This window comes from Ciconia boyciana, chromosome 2 (assembly GCF_034638445.1).
Source record: "Ciconia boyciana chromosome 2, ASM3463844v1, whole genome shotgun sequence".
NCBI lineage: Eukaryota > Metazoa > Chordata > Aves > Ciconiiformes > Ciconiidae > Ciconia > Ciconia boyciana.
In genome coordinates, this window is record NC_132935.1 from 20,790,619 (window position 1) to 20,808,148 (window position 17,530).

General features: G+C 36.5%; 1 protein-coding gene across 1 annotated transcript in view; it reads left to right on the top strand.

The window, feature by feature from the left end:
* ANGPT1 (angiopoietin 1) overlaps positions 1–17,530 on the top strand; it is a 167,632-nt gene that overhangs the window by 78,801 nt on the left and 71,301 nt on the right. Inside the window, exons 3-4 of the mRNA XM_072852035.1 lie at positions 1,263–1,384; positions 10,294–10,526. Coding sequence (XP_072708136.1) covers positions 1,263–1,384; positions 10,294–10,526 — 355 coding nt within the window. The remainder of the gene's footprint in view (positions 1–1,262; positions 1,385–10,293; positions 10,527–17,530) is intronic.

Here is a 17,530-nt window from a genome sequence, read left to right on the forward strand (position 1 = left end):
TTCTCTACCTGAAGCTCTACTGATGTTTTGCAGGTTGCTCCATAGATGTATCTTCTTTGGAAATCTGTTGGTGCTTTCCTGTCTTCTTGTGCCTTGCCAACCTTCTTAATACACCTTCAATTTCTGCCAGGTGCCTCTGAAACTGTAGTGATGCCTCCTGGCACTTCCAGATATACCCATCTTGAACAACATAACAGCTGCATACTGATCATTTCCAATTTTTTCAACCTCTGTACCCTTAAAAAAGGACTACTCAAGTTGCTCTGTGAATGTCAACAATTTCAAATGAAAATAAGGCACCTGATTGAGTTTGAGAGCCATTCTTTTTGCTTTATGTTCTGTAACAAATTCCTATCAGGCATGCATGAGAAAATGTTACCATATACTCCTATGATTATACTGATAAATACTCTTCCAAGAAAGGTCTGATATGTTCCATTAAAGAGGCATCGTGTTCAGTTCCAGAAATGATTGCATCTCAGCTGTTGTGTGCACACATACCTACAAAAACAATTTATACACACTCCTCCAGACTGTACGTAATGAACGACAATATACCAACAAAATCAGTTAATATTAATATTATTGCTTTCATTCTTGAAAGCATTCTGTTATTTGCACTTTTGAACTATTTTATCTTGAATCTATCCTCTCATCTAGTTAAAAGGCTTATTTTGTTCTGATGTACTTAGTAAAACTTGCGCTATTGATACAAATCACCACTAAAGTGAAAGACAATTGCATAAAGCAATGTTTAGGATCACAGCCTTCATCTTAAAAATCTGTGTAAGAGTGCAAGTAGTGGTAACATAAGCAGACACCAGACTTCTGCCAACACTGCAAAAGAGAGAACTCAGGGGAAAGCTAAAGTAGGAGCTCTATTTACAAAACAGCAGATGCAACACTTTGGCTTCAGTCCAAGTACTCTTGCACTCTTCTGGTTTAAGCATGCTTTGTAGGAACGCATGTTTGAGGCACGCCTCTTGTTCTTTCCATTGAAATAAAGCTTATTTGGCAGTCACCTTTCCTTTTTCTGCCGGCCTAGTATTATTCTACAGTAAACAGGGTGCTAGAATATCAGCTGGTACATATCAGTGTAGCTTGATTGAGCTCATTTGCACCAGCTGAGCAGCTGAGGTTAAAAAAGGATTTAGAAACAATTTTTGATGAATCATCAAATCAGAATGAAATGGTTGCATTATGTTGCTATAACAACGTAACCAGGACAATATAAACATTAATGTTTTTAATTTATCCTTAAGGTGCTAAATCAAACATCCAGACTTGAAATTCAGCTACTGGAAAATTCACTGTCAACGTACAAGCTTGAAAAGCAGCTGTTACAACAGACACATGAAATCCTGAAAATTCATGAGAAAAACAGGTAGGAATGAGTAGTTGGTCTCTTATACTCTTTCTCTGCTCATCACAAAGTGGTCTGTGCATACTTTGTTCTAAGCAACTGATGAAATGGAAGAAGCAAATATGGTAAGTGGTAAGTATAGGTAATATTTATGACATGGCTAAAAGAGCTAGGGCGTGAACTTACGCTGTATTAGCTTCTGTATAATAAATGAAAGTTGGTTAACTTTCAGTTGGTTGAAAAGTTCAGTTGGTTGAAAGTTGATCAACTACCTTAAAGTGCACAAGAAACAGAAAATCTTCAGTAGTTCATCTTTCTACTTTTAATGGATACAAAGATCTAACATGTAGAAGGATCTCTCTCTCCCTTTGGACTGAATTGTATATAGCGTACTTGGAGCCATGATCCATTTAAAGAATAAGTGAATGATAGACATTTGGGGTTTATGTTGAAATTTAAGAAAAAACTGTTTAGCAGCACATAACTTTTGAAGTAGTGAAATGAGAGTCAAGAATAAGTTCCAGTGTTGTCCCTTTCTGTGCTACACAGAAACACCTCTCTGTGAGAGAGGCACTTCTGTGACACAGGGACTCAGTACCTGAAGTCACCGGATTTAGCAATCCAGTATCTCAGAGAGCGTGTGTGGTGGGTTGACCTTGCCTGGCTGCCAGACACCCACCCAGCTGCTCTCTCACTCCCCCTCACCGATAGGACAGAGGGAGAATATATGATGAAGCTTGTGGTCGAGATAAAGACAGGGACATCACTTACCAGTTACTGTCATGGGCAAAACAGCCTTATTTATTGCCAATTAATAACAGTGTAGGATAGTGAGAAATAAAAACAAATCCAAAAAGACCTTTCCACCCTGCCTCCCCTTCTTCCCAGGCTCAGCTTCACTCCTGACTCTTCTACCTCCCCTCCCTGAGCAGTGCAGGGGGATGAGGAAGGGGGGTGGTGATCAGTTCACACCACTTTACCTCTCCTTCCTCATGCTCTTGCCCTTCTCCAGCATGGTTCTTTCCTACAGGCTGCCGTCCTTCAGGGTAAGATTGCTCCAATGTGGGCTCTCCACAGGCTGCAGTTTCCTTCTGGACATCTCCACCTGCTCCAGCGTGGGGTCCTCCATGGGAAATACCTGCTCCACCATGGTCTCTCTCACAGGCTGCAGGGGAATCTCTGCTCCAGCGCCCCCTCCCCTCCTCTGACCTTGGTGTCTGCAGCATTGTTTCCTCTCACTTTTTTCCCTCACTCCTCACACTGTCTTGTGGTGCTTTTACCCTTTCTTAAATATATCTTCTCCGAGGCGCAAACTTCTTGGCTGACAGGCTCAGCTCTGCCGTGCAATGGCTCCGTTGGAGCCCACTGGAAGCGGCTGGAACCGGCTGTGTCTGGCATGGGGCAGCCCCGGCCCCTCCTCACAGAGGCCGCCCCTTCAGCCCCCAAGCTGCCCAGACCTGGACACCTGCACTCAATACAGTGGGTAAAGCCATTTTCCTTCTTGGCTGCCCTTCTAGAGACCTAAGGCTCATATTCCTGCCCCTGTAATGGCCAGGTTTAAGCAGGGAGGACAGATAGTGTGTTCACCCCGCAGCTTCACTCTCGGCTGCTTTCTAGAAAGAACAACTGTAAGTCTGACTAGGACTAAGGTTTCTATTTCCTGTACCGACATTTGACATTGAAATAAGGCAAACAGCTTTAAAAGTGAGGTAGTTACTGAAGAGTCTTGTGCAAGCTTGAGTGGACTGTTTAAATTGAGGTCAGTTTGCCAAAAAAGGCAGCATGAATCCGGTGCTGCTGGACAGGAATCAGCAGCGGAGGCTGAAAGACCTTGCCCAGGGTTATATGTAAGGAAGACTAACAGCACAATAGGCAAGGAGCTACTGGGAAAAGAAGGCAAAGAACCAGATAATGATGAAAATATTGTTACAAAGAAATGTGTTTGCTAAATGTGTCTAGTTGCAAAGCTGGTCAAATAATACACCATTATTGCTACTGGTTATGAAAACCAATTTAATATATTTAATCTAACAACTGTTTATAACCAGTAATTCCAGCAAATGTTGTTCTGGAGAGGTTGGGTTACATTGAAAACTCTTGAACTCCACAGATTTCCCTTGACCAATTAGAAATATGAATAAATTAGTGGGGGATTAACTTTAACTTCAGCCATCTCAAAATTAAGTAATCCACCTAAACTGTGTATGTGGGCTCTCTGAAGTCCACGGAGAAAGTAGGCATGTGCAGGAGGCAGGTCATTCTACATATTTTACAAACCTATTTCAAATTGGGATTAACCCAAGCATTAGTTAAGTACATAAATACTTGCATTTTTATCTGCTGCAATCTGGTTAGCAACAAAATTTTATTGGCTGCTCAAGACACAGAGTCTTGTGTACTTAATAGTCTGAATTTATTTATTTATCTTAGCAATGTGTCAGGGTGTAAAGCCTTCATGTCCATAAACAAGTAAGTTTTACTTAAGTTCACCTTTGACTTGGCTGACATTATGATGAAATGGTCTGTGACATGACAAAATGGTCTGCCTTGGTTTTTCAGAGGAAAAGGAGGAGTATGTTAAAAAGCACATTTAATACCCAATTGTTTCTCTCAGAAGTATAGTTATATGTGAATAAATGAAAAAGCACATGGAGTTTCATCTTGTAATGAAGCAAGAACCTGGTATACACTGTCCAGGTTCTGTTACTCTTTCCTTGGGAGTGACAAAATTAGGGAGAGGGCAATGTTATGATTACACTAAAACATGGATCATCAGCTCCTGTATCTTTATCTACTCCTAACAAAGAGCTGTGTAATCTTGGCCTTGTAGGTCCTGATCCTGAAATCCATTATGTGTGTGTCAGGTTCACTATGGGGCAAATCTTGGTGGTCTCAGCAGTTACTAGGTTTCTGGACATGCCAATAATTTGAGCTTGCTTAACTTTAAACTGTACTTATACATTACCCATTAGGCTATGTTCAGTAGCTGTTTGCAGTTAAAATGTCTTCATCCCTCTCCATATCACTTTCACATCAATAAAACAGAGAAAACTCCTTTTATCCGCATTGCCTATGTGGACTGTAAGCTTTCTTGGAAAGGGCCTTTCTTTTTGCAGTAGGTGTACACCACAGTGGGAACGAGCGTAGGAACTGTTATCATCGCAAAAATAATCAAAACAGATGGTGTACTGTGGGCAGATAATTTCTTTCTCTGCACTAAAATTTCCTCTATATAAAATAAAAATAATGATCTTAATCACTTTCAAAGAACTGGATTTTGGAAGAAAGTAATGCAAAATCTTATAGTAATAGTAACTGATCATTGATGTACTACAGTTACTTGTATGTTATCCTTAAATAAAATGAACACTGCATATCAACAGGGGACCAATGCATGTTCTTTAGACTAGAAATATATCTGTTCTTGGCCTTTCTCTTTACTTCCTGCCTCTGCTGGGAAGAGTGGCCAATTTTTTTCTTTTTATCTCACTGAAGTGAAAGATATTCCATGGCATAAGTAAAGTCACATTTGCCCCAGAATCATGTTTCTATTGAGTGCTCTCATGCCATAAATAATTTAGTTTTGTGGGTTCCCACCCACTATAATGTAAATGGTGGTTTCTTCCATTGCCATTTTTTCTCCCACAAGAGCCTTCTAAAAATTATTTTGATTTATTCTTGAAAGATTTCCCTGCTTAAGGGGGCTTATGAGCCCCCTTTTTTTTTCCAGAGTTTACCAGCTGCATTTAACTTATTGTGTGCCATTTGTTTCAATATGCAAGCGTGAAAACAAATTTTATTTACTCAGATGAAACAAATGAGGAAAAATATAATGGAATTCTGGATCTTCCAGCAATAAATAGTGGAACTGAAATTTAAACATAATCTAGTTTGATTGTCTGCAAATTCAAGCTGGATTTTAACACATTCAGTACAAGAACTGTTGTATCCTATGAAAGGCAAGGGCTCAAGAATGATTCTTGAATTTCCATCTGATTATGTGAAAGATGAGAAAACACAATAGGTCTATTTGCAGGTTCCGCATATACTAAGAAGATAAATCCAGATTTTTCACTTCACTTCTGCGATTTCAGTGGAATTATCTTGTCACTGGTATAAAAAATAGGCTTACTGATGCTAAGTGACCAATTACTTTACTGGTTTTGAGAAATATAGGGACACATATTTTTATATTTTCTTGAACTGATCAGACAATATCAGACCACCAAAGTAAGTATGAGTGGTCAGCACCTAACAATATAAGGAAAATTTCACTCATGTAAAAGCAAGTACAAAGAAGCTGTCTCAATGAGAAAATACCACTTTTGCACTCAAAAGTAAGCATTTAAATCCTCTACCTGTTTGTCTTCCCATACAGACATAATACAAGAGAACCACATGTATACGGCCAAAAAATTTTTTTCTAGTGTGACATTACTTGTCTTTATTTATTGACTAGCTTAACAAAGTAAATGTTTTTATCTGTATTTTTAATAAATCCAGGTTCTTTAAAAGATTATTTTAATGCAAAAGATGTCCATCTCTAAGATCTGGTCTATATCCTGTTCTCACATGTCTAAATTGAGGCCTCTGAAAACAAAGATTAAAAAAAAAAAACCCTCTTAAACTGCTGTGGTCTGGAATGGATTAGTGAATAAACTACCTACCTTATAAGGCAGATTGTCTAAAGCAGAGTTTCCTTCTTCCCCAGAGAGCTACCAAAGTGCTTTCTATATGTTCTACTTCATCACCTTTCAAAATGACAGCAGCTTTCACTGAAAGTCATTCTTTGAGTTCTGTACGGGCCTTCTACCCTCTCCAGCGTTATCAGAGGGCTTTTTCTGAATCAGCTGGACACAGCATAGTTGCACCAAGACATCCCACTGGCTTATATCCTGACAAAGTTAACACATCACTTGTATGGTTGAAAATAGATTCCTAGCCTTGCCAAGATCAGTGGGTTAGACATTGAACATGGTTAACCTTTAGGAAAATTAAGTTTGTCTGGGTTTGGGGGGGTGTGTGTATTTGGTTTTAATTTAATTGTCTGCTAGATAATGACTTCAAAGAGTCATTGTCCAATGGATAATGTTGTTATTTACCCATGTTAACATTTGTTTCTTCACAACTTCACTCTGTTCCCCAAATGCCTGATTTGTTTCCCCCAAATTGAAGGCTACAATTTTAAAAACACACACACACATATGTTTGTATGTGTGTGTTTGTGTATATGTGTGTGTATATATGTATGTGTATATATGATGCTTCTAGTGAACGGTGATTTATTTTTATTGTGAGTATTGTAGTTCCCATGACTGCTTCATCTGTCTAGGTCAGTAATGTTTTCAAACATATAGGAATTTCAAACATATAGGAAATATAAGAATTTCAAATGTATAGGAAACATAGACAGTAAACGTACTGTAAATAGAGCCAGCCATTACATCATGCCCATAATATTTTACTGGAAAGTGTTATAAAAGAATATTATGTAACAATTTCATTCAACCTTTACAGATTGTTGGATTAATTGGTATAGAGGCAACCTTCTCTTTGTTTTCTTTAATATTTTATGTCAGCAATACCCATTAATGAAAACTAGTAGAAATATTTTCATGTAACTCTATCTTCACAATGCCTCTTTAAAAAATTGAGAAAATATCTTTACCAAGCACTCAGCAAAGTTATTTCTCCATGGTATTTGTCTATTATAAATTGTCTGATGTCACAAGGAAAAAATAGAGAACAGAGTGGTCTCACAACTGTTAAATAAAATATAAATATCTTTGGTTTCAACCTGTTTCAAGACTTTTTATGAGGTTTCTAGCACTTTTTAAAATTTAAATGAGCTATAATAAACATGAATGTAACAATACAAATGAAAAATTCTGACCACATTGGAGTCAAAGGCCATAAGACCAGCTTTTCGCATGCTGTTTAAAGATTTCTTCCTTTTGGAGCAGGCCAGTGCAGAAATCCCCAGTCTGTGTGAAGTTTTTGCTTTTGTTCATTTGGAGCTTTGACCAAAGGTTTCTCATTGATTCTTAGTAAAACACAATTAATGTTTTGGATTTCTCCCAGGAATACAGGGAGTGGTCCTATCCTCAGAACTTATTCTTATGTGGTGTAGATTTATGGATATAGAAAGATCATTGCATAAATGCATATGCATTCCTTAAAATAGCTTAGTTTTGCAGTTTATAATACCAGGACTTTTAATCTACATAGAAAACTGTAAAGGAACCAAGTGCTGTGATACTCCCATCTTTCTACCACATGTGGTTGACACACTACTCATAAATATTAGGATGTATTATTACTAAAGCTGTAAAACATCTGCTTGCTGTCTGTCTCTGTAGATGCCAAACTGGGAAGCTCTAAACTTCTTCCTTCTTGCTTGACATGGTCAGTGTTGCTACAAATAAGACTGTCATCACCATGGGTTCATTTGCTACGGTCCTAGGCTACAGTGGGAAACAAATAATGCAATGCACAAATTGTGGCTGTCAAAGGCTCTTTCTTTTACATGAAATAATTCAGATATGGAAATCATTTAGATATGGACATGCAGATAGGATGTTGCATAATTAGGGAAATGCCCTGTACTGTACTAGGATATGGACAAAGATAAAGGGAACTTTTTTTGTCTTTACTTACCATTTAACTATAAAGCAATATTCTGGCTTCACGAATGGCATCCTGGCTTCAAGAATGGCATCTTCTCTTACAATGACAATACACAACATTTTCGATGGACTGTAAGATGTCAGACTGGGATGTGGCCACACCTAGCACCCATTCTATCATAGACTGCCCAGGGCCCAGCTTGTTCCTATCCAAAGTGCATTGATATAACTTACAATCTATCAGGAAAGTTAAAATCTAGAGTCAAAATGAGCATTTCAATAAATTCCATGAAAAGTGGGAAGAACTGATAAAATTCACATAGAACATTTTTTTATTTTGTTGAACGGTATTTTATGACTAAAACCAGTTCCATCAGAACATTTTCAACCACTTCTGCCTAACAAAACTAACTAGTCTGACCTGCTGCATAACAAAGCTCAAAGACTTCCATATAAATATTCCCCAAAAAATCCACGAGTCTAGAGCATAAAGGCATGGTGTTTAATGTTAGAGTTCAAGTGATGAAAAAAATCAACTACAGGTCTGAGAAGGTGTTAAAATAATTTATTGTCTTTGGCTTCAAAATCTGTACTTTGTTTCAGATTGAAACTTTCTATCATCTGACTCTAGTCCACCGAATCTTGTTATGCTTTCGTTACTAATTAATGAGCCTTTTAGAATGAGATATCATGTTCCCTTTTGTTTTTGGGACCCCACGAAACAGTGTTTTCCCTTCCCATCTTTTCTTTTTTTTCCCCTTTACCCAGATCCTTCTGGTTTTCACAGAACTAGATATGTTGATATTACAAAGTATATTTTCTTCAGTATCTTTGTAAGTCCCACATTTATAACATTTCAGAAAAAGAGGTTTGCTGTTTGGTTTCTTTTATTTAAAAAAAAAAGTTTTATATTACTCTAGCTTGTACAGCAAATCCAGGGCCTGAATTTAATCTTTGCATTGTTATCATTTGTAACAGCTCATGTTAAGGCTCCGTGATATCTAGTAGAAACAACTCCATATGGATTTTATTACATTCTTCAGTTAGGTTAAATGACCTGAAATTATGCAGGCATTTTGCCACTGATCTATTATCCAGAAGTAAAAACAAAGGTGGGGGGAGAGTGCAAATAAATAAAACCTAAGACTGACTTGAACAGGAAGCAGTTTGTTGGCAAGTTTGTAACCACCAGTTGGTTTATGGGCATGAGAAACACCTCTTCTGGCGTATACAGTAGAATTACTGAACAGAAAGTAACAGAGGGATTGAATTAGATAATTTCTTTATCTAATACTAATAAAATCTTTCTGCTAAACTCCCACCACAGCATCAAAGCACTGGCCTGGAAAAAGTTCTTGTCCACTGTTGACAGATATTAGCTGTCCTTTATGTCTACAACTCCTCTATTCTTCTAGATATAGGCTGATGTGCCTTTGATCTTTGTAAATTGTACACTTCCGACTCAGGACAGAGAGGGTACAAGAAAAAGAATATTAGTCAGGAGAAAGCATTTACATACATGTGTAAAATTATTTATAAAAATCTATGTAAGCAGGTCTTGTAGTATGATGCCCAGCAGTTTTCTGTCTGAGGTGCCTTTTGTGGAATCAGAAAAGGCAGACGGGAATATCTATGTGGACTCAAGTAAAAAAAGGGAATCCTACCTTAAAATGCAAACTTCTGATTTATCTTTTGGGTAAACAGTATTATTCTTAAAGTGAAAGCAGATAACACTCATCTGGTGCACAATTCCTTTCCCAGCTTCACAGACCACATCAAATGGTACTTTTATTGTGGGTTCCATATTGCTTGATGGTACTCCATAGCTCCTAATGCTTATCTTCCATTCAGTGGTATGGCCCTTCACAAACTCTTCCTTAGTTTACCCCTGATTTTTGTCTCATCATGTTGACCCATCCATACTACCAGTGATGTCCTCTTCAATGCCCTGCTCTTCTCCCTTGTTTGCCTACCTTAGGCTTTTCTGCCTGAAATTCTATATACAAATGTGTTACTGGCCCTATGCTCGTGTACTTGGATGGGTGTAACAACTAGATATGCAATTCCATGCACTTTGCTCTAAGCACTACAGCATGCAAACATCACAAAATGAAACCTTAGAGAGCAGCTATATTTGACTGCTTGATAGAGGAAATCAATGGGCTGAATTAGTAGATGTGATTTTTTTAGGATAAATGATTTATGTACTGAATTCTATGGTGAAAAATAAAATAGTTCTGTTTTCTGTATTAATAAATATGTTGGCATGAAATAATATCTACTAATTGTTTTATTTCATTTTAGTTTACTTGAGAACAGAATTTTAGAAATGGAAGAAAGGCATAAAGAGGAGCTGGACACTTTGAAGGAGGAAAAAGACAACCTACAAAGCTTGGTCACACGACAAAGCTACATAATCCAGGAGTTAGAGAAGCAGTTAAACAAGGCAACAAGCAATAACAGTGTCCTGCAGAAACAGCAGCTTGAATTGATGGATACAGTTCACACTCTGATCACCCTCTGTTCCAAGGAAGGAGGTAAGAAAGTAGCATTATAAAACATTAGAAGTACTAGGAAATTTCTTCTGAAGTAAGTTCTGAGTTTTTGGAAAGGCAGAACTTAATGTGCTTATTCCAAGAAAGAAAAGGACATTATAATTGAAGACAAAAGAGCTGATGAGAACCCACAAATCAAATAAGGTTTAGACAGTGCTGAGGCTGACCCTTGTTGTAATGGCCATTTTTGATTTTTTGAATTTGAAATCATTGAGTTGTTATACCTTGACTATAGCTGATGTAGGCCATATTTCCATTGACTGCACATTAGCAATAAGGATTTGTTCCTCTGAGCATCTCTCTCCTTCTGCTGGGAGTAATCCAACCAACTGTGGATGTTAACTTTATAGGTGCCTATATCTAATTTACTCTAGGCTTTCTTTACAATCAATGGAGAGAACAGGGTACTAAACGAAGGAAAGTAACCCAGAACTTTATACATATATATGGGTTATAATGTCAATGAACTTGGATGTAGGCACTTATGGTGTTGTAGACATCCAAAAGATTAATCTCTTCTCTTGAATGAGATTTTATTTATAATAAGGGATCATTTTTCTTCCTTCTGCCTTGCTGGATTTTGTTTGTTTGTTTCTGGTGCATTAAGCACACTACAAACACAAAAGATAGAAATAACATAACATCTTTTGAAACAAGGGATTGACAAAGGTTCTAGGACAATTTACAAGTCTGCCTTTCTTAGTAAACGGGTTTCTTACAGAGATTGAGAAAAAAATTCAGGTAGTATTTCAATTTTCAAATGCTAAAGACACTGCAGAATGTCTCTGGAAAGAAATTCCTTTCATTAGAACTGGTCAAGGGAGATGGGTGAATGAAGACCACTCTAAAAGATGGAAATGGGACACTGGAAAGAACAAATTAGTAACTATGAAAAACATGGCAAAGTCATACAGAAAAGAGGGAAGAAGAAATGTAGGGGAGAACATAAGAGAATAGGCATATACTAAAAATAACAGCTAAAAGGGGATTAACAGCTGTGCCTGGTATGGCATGCAGAGGGTTAAAAATACTCGGGGAAATAAAGTTGAGGAAAGAAAATAGTATCTACGTGGGAAGAAGCCATCAAAACCCTTCTGAGAAAGGGTACAGGGTAAACTTAGAGAGAAACTGTAAATGTGTGAATTCTACTAGTCATTCAGTGAGTGTGGAAGCATGGATGAAAGAGGTCTATGCGAGGTTTAAGTACCAGCAGTTTGAAGAGCCCAGCATATTTACTCATTGTAATTCTAGAGCTCTACGTGCCATAAATTATCTAAAAAACCAAAAAGCAAAAAACAAACAAAACCCCCAAACAACAACCCCATCTCCCCAATCAAAACCTTGTCACCTGCATCATTATTCAATACTCTGTTTAAGAGGCAGAAGGACATATTAGATCATTCAAACTACTCAGCTCAAGGCAGTGTGGGTTTGCTCTCTACTATATATTCCCATGCAACTTGTGTGGCTTAAATCTGAACTGCTCCAGTGACAAGGATTACATCTCTTCCTTTGGAAGTGTTGCATGCTTGGGCCTGTGTTGATAGACTGCTTTTTTTTTTTTTATTTTTTCTCCCCCTCATGTTCATTCTAAATGTTCCCTTCTGCTTACTCTGTTGTACTGTTCCCCAGCATTTTGAATTAAATAACATCCGTCATAGTAGGCTGTTCTCATATCAGTAGAGAAACATTGTGATGCAATGCAAATCCTTTATTATGTTTTATGGTCTTTTGGCAAAGAAACCTGGCAAAGCTGTGTTCAGAGTGTTCTGATAGAGCTCAGGAGTACTTTAAAATTAATATCAAAATGAAAGATATATTATTCTCATACAGAGACATACTGCAAGTTCTTTTTAAGGTTAGAAACAGATTTTCTAATAATTTTGAATTTGATTCAAACAAAAACCCAAACAAACCAACATTTTTCCTCCACTTAGTTTCCTCAGCTGCTTCTTATAAAAACTTTTTGTTTTTATAAGGATTACAGAATTGAATGTTTAAAATTGGGCTCCCAGGTACAAATTCAGGTACCTGAAAACCTGATTTTTCAGCAGTTTTTTTACTTCTGAGGAACTATGGAAGCAAAAGATGGTCAGCACAGTTAAATGCCTGAATATGATTTTCATAGCCTAACTCAAAGTCTTGATTTTGGACTCCATTACCTTTTGTGTATTAACATGTTCAGAATTTTCCTTGGATACCTTTTTTATTTAATTAGAATAATTTAAAGAGAAATAATTGCAGAAATGTTTCCACTTATGGTCTGTTTAAGTCTAGCTGACCAACATTGTAGATAAGTACATTCATAGCTGAAAAAGGAGCCAGATAGCTTAAGTTAAAATGATAATACTATCCTGGAGCACAAGACCACTCTAATGAAGGCTGGATACTAAAGCATTTGGTTGTACCAAAAAATAATACCAGCTTCAGTCTGTGCAAATATATGTTGAAGATGGAAAAGTATGCATGCTGGGAAGTACAACTGGAGCTACTCTAAATTCACAGAAAAATATGAAGTTTAGATAGTCTTACACAAGTCTTTGTGCACTAATGTTCAAAACATAAAATATGCTGTGAGAACTGGTGTTTATTTGGAGAAAGAGAATAACAAAATGTGATATATAAATCAGTGACACCACTTCTGTCTTATACTTTGGTAAATCTCAGTCATCTAATTTCACAAGGGATATAGCAGAAATGGAAATGGTCCAGAAAAGAATAGGACATTGGAAATAATTAGAGACCTGGAACGATTTCCATATGAGGAGAGAGAGCTGTAACATACAGAACTATTAGATGGGAAAGAAGGTATGTGGGATGCTGTTATGGAAGCATACAAAATAACTAATGGTAGGGAGAAAAGGAACACCCAGTAACATTGAGAGATATTTTCCATTGATAAAAGTTAGTACTTGATTAAGTTAAGTAAAGGTTGCTAGATATCACTGAGATTGATAAAGATTTTTGGATTATTAGAAAGCTGAAGAGCTAGCAAAGGATGGGTCCCATTAAAAACTTCAGGCTTTTAACTAGGGACACTCATCTTTGAAGGGAAGCACAAGCTAAGCAAGGCATCAAGTCTAGAAGGGCAGATTGTCAAAGATGAGTTACTTCCTAAGGATGAACACAAGACTTGAGAGGAATTGCAAAGTCTGAACCCTGAGGTATTTTGAGAATGGCTTTAAGTACCTTTGTTGGATTTTCAATCATAAATTTAAAATGTAAGTAGATATATTTTATATTTCGTGTATGTGTATATATTTTTAAAAACTATTATCAGTGTCAAGAAACCTAAAAATCTCCCCCACGGTAGGAAAATTATGTTCTTCCTTGCATAAATCATAGTATTCAGGATTTTCCAATTCGTGAAACTGAAATTACTAATTCTGAAACTATTTTTTTCTAAAATAACAATAATACAGCTAAACAACTTCATTTGAAACCAAGCTGGTGATAACCATTGTTTTTTGATTACAAAATATGAGATAAATTTCCTCCAGTAATGACATAATCATATCAGAAGATTTATTTTTAGATTAGTTTAAATAAGTTGGGAACCTTCCAGAAGATTGCCTGCTAGGAACCTGTGAATAATATAGCTGAACAGTGTAGAGATACAGGGCTGAACAGAAACTGCTTTTGTTTAGTTTTACACTCTGAGAAGCTTAGCTAACATAGTCCTTAGTACTGGATGACAACCTAAGAAATCTGCTTTGGTACTTCCACCATGGCTAGACAAACTTTAAGAGAATTTCTGAAGGATATAAAGGCAAATGAGGAAGAGAGAAAAAAGTAAAAGCCACACAAAGGATACATTTTTAAAATATAGATGGACCTAAATACAAAATCCAGATCCCACTCTCAGTGTCAGTTTTGGTACAGACCAGTTTTGGGATGAGGGCCACCTGTAAAACTTGGAATTATTTGTGAGTTTGGTTTCCAAAATACCACCCACCTCTGTCCCAGTGTGAGTGATTCTAGGATTTCAGTTGCATGTAATCCTTAAAATAGACACTCTAATAGGTCAGAAAGCCAACAGAGAGTCAAATATATGCAGGATACCATGGGGACTCACATGTCTCCATTTTGGCCTGTGTCTATGGCTAAATAGATTTGTCACATTGTTTATGTATTTTTTAGGCAAGGGCAACAATCTTGGCAGCAGCTGCCAATAAATTTCTAAAATAGAATTTCTAAAAAACCAGCACTTTCAGACACTAGCCTTCCTATTGAAATGGTTGCTCATTATGGTGAAAATTTAAAGTGACTTTTTAAAGATCAAGTAATCTCCAAATTCAAATATAGATAAATGCCTGAAATGTTTACTTTTCCCCAGCAAAAGACAGAGAAATAGAAACATTGAGGTGAAGACTTAATTAATCACCATAGAGATATTGCACGACTGTCTCCAAGACTGTAGAAGTCCTTCACCTGTAGAAAATGAGTTGAATAGAGATCACATCATTCTTTGCAAAGGTCATCAAAGATTTTGTGATTATTGTCTTTAAACTGTTCATTCATCATAATACGTTGAATATGATTTGTCTGAGGATGGATAAAGCATGTTGGCACATTGCTGTCACAGTCAAACAATAAATTTGTAACACAGTAGCTAGTTTAGTGACAGACTTTCTAAGCTTCCACATCAGAAAAATTACTTATGAAAAGGATATGTAGTGCTAAGCAGAGAGTCACACAAATATTATTCAAAAAGAAAAATACAAGGAATACACTACAAATTATGTTAAGCAGTTTATGTCAATATCATCATCAAAGAAGTGTATACAAGTTCAAACCAAGCAATTCAGAAATTGCATTGGTCCAGTGGGAAATTACGTTTCAAGCTAAATGTCACAAAAAGTGCCCAGTCAAAAGTCACATATATTTTCAAATACATTGTCCTTTTTTTTTCCCAGTAGAAGAAAATAGATCTAGAGTGTCTATTGTGTTAACGTTAATTTGCATAACTTAGGATAGCTGCCCAAGTACTCCTACCCACAGGATAAGGGAATGTAAAAATTCAGTGGGAAAGTATATTTAACCATAAACTTATTTTCCTGTTCCTGTTTTTTATTTTGTCTGTCAGACTGCATAATAACATACCTTGTTAAAATGTTTGGTCTAAACTTGTATACTTCAGAGGACTAATGGAACAGTAGAGAAACTTTTGTCATACATGTCTGGTTTTGTGACCCCCTAGTAAGAAAGAAATGAAGCAGTAGCTTCCTCTTGAATGCTGACAAGAAGCTAAGCGTAATTCTCAAAATAATACACATATATGCTAGGAATTTACCTCTCCAGAAGTACCTATTGAGTTCATGAAGTAAATAATATGGTTAGTGGTTCTGGCATTTCTGAAAAGGTGCAAATCTCCTGGGTTATGGGTAGTTTTCATATTTTAGAAAATTATGCAGGAAAAGTAAGTATGTCCAAAAATTTATTTTAATGGAATGCATGCTTTTAAAGGGCATAGCAATTAATTTATTCAAAACATTAAACAGTAAGTAGTCTATTCCACTTCTTCGACCACAGTTGTTATGAAGTTAAGATTTATACTGAAGTGAAAGAGAGTGAGAACAGAATGAGAACTTCAAAGAAATGACCCAAAGGTTACAGGCACAGGGGAAACTCCATTGACATAAGCAGAATTACCCCAGCAGTGATGCTGGCCTACTTCATTAGAAAGACTTCAAAGGCACCTTATATAATGCAAGCTAGTATTTAAAAAAAAAAAAAAAAAAAATCCCAGTGGGAATCCCACGATAGAATAACAGATTCAGGTGTTCTAAAAGGTAATATTAAATCTTAATGTTTGAACTGTGTTCAGCAAGACAAATTTTCTATATTATATTGATTCAACCATATATTGGAATACAATAACAAGGATATCTAAATCTAATAGATTTTAGACAGCAGTGTAGAAGAGTAAGGTTGTATGATACAGTTCCTGGACATTTTTCTTCTGTGCTTGGAAAGAATAATATTGGTACTCATCTGAGATATATTTTGAGGTGACAGCATGTTTTGTCTGTTACCATTTCCCTAACAATATCTTTTCATTCCTTAAGCACTTGCCTCCTCTTTGTACCTCATCCTTGACATTGCTAAGGTTTTTTTCAACATGATGAGACATAACTAGTGAGGCAGAAACCTAGAGTATGGCCTATCAGTCACTTAATTATTTTTCTTCTGAAGCATAGAGGCAAACAAAATAAGAGTTTTGCTAGATGCACAGAAGTTTCTGACCAACTTTGGCTGCAAGCTGTAGGTCTGAGGTGGATCAGGAGTGTGCCTGAAACATGGTTATAAGAAAAGAATGCATGAATAACGTGACAGACATTTTTTTTCTTATACCTGAAATTGCATTTTTATTACCAATGTGTTAGAACATACTGCAATGTAATAACAAAACATGATGCTTTTCATCTATGAATTCCATTTTTTTATTAAGGTTATTTTTCTTAATATTAATTAAGAATAAATTAAAAAACACAGACTTGACAAAGCTGGAGTGACCACACCAGAGCTTTAAACAAAAACTCATTTAATGCACTGAAGCCATCTGGTGTTCCACACTTACGTTATTCTGTCATGAAGTCCTGCTTCCCAAAAGTCTCCTGATCCCCAAAGGTTTCAAAGCAAATAGCTTCAGCTAAGGTTGATGCTATGTGTGTTTGAGAATACAGAAAACACCCATTTGCTCAGTTTCTCTCTACTTCCTCCTGCTTTAGAGATTTTATGAACAGGCAGTTTCATTTTTTTAAGATATCTTAAAGCAATAACAGAAATACATTTAGTTTAAAAAGAGATCAGAAGATCACTATCAGAAAATGTCCACCCACAATTCACAAAGCTCACTATTATAAAGATGTATTCCACTTTTTGATCTGCTTTTATTTATATTTTGAAAGCTGGAGAAAAATTGAATGTTAATTTTGCACTTAGTGTCATAGAAGAGGGGTCCCCTTACCCTTACTGTAGCTGGA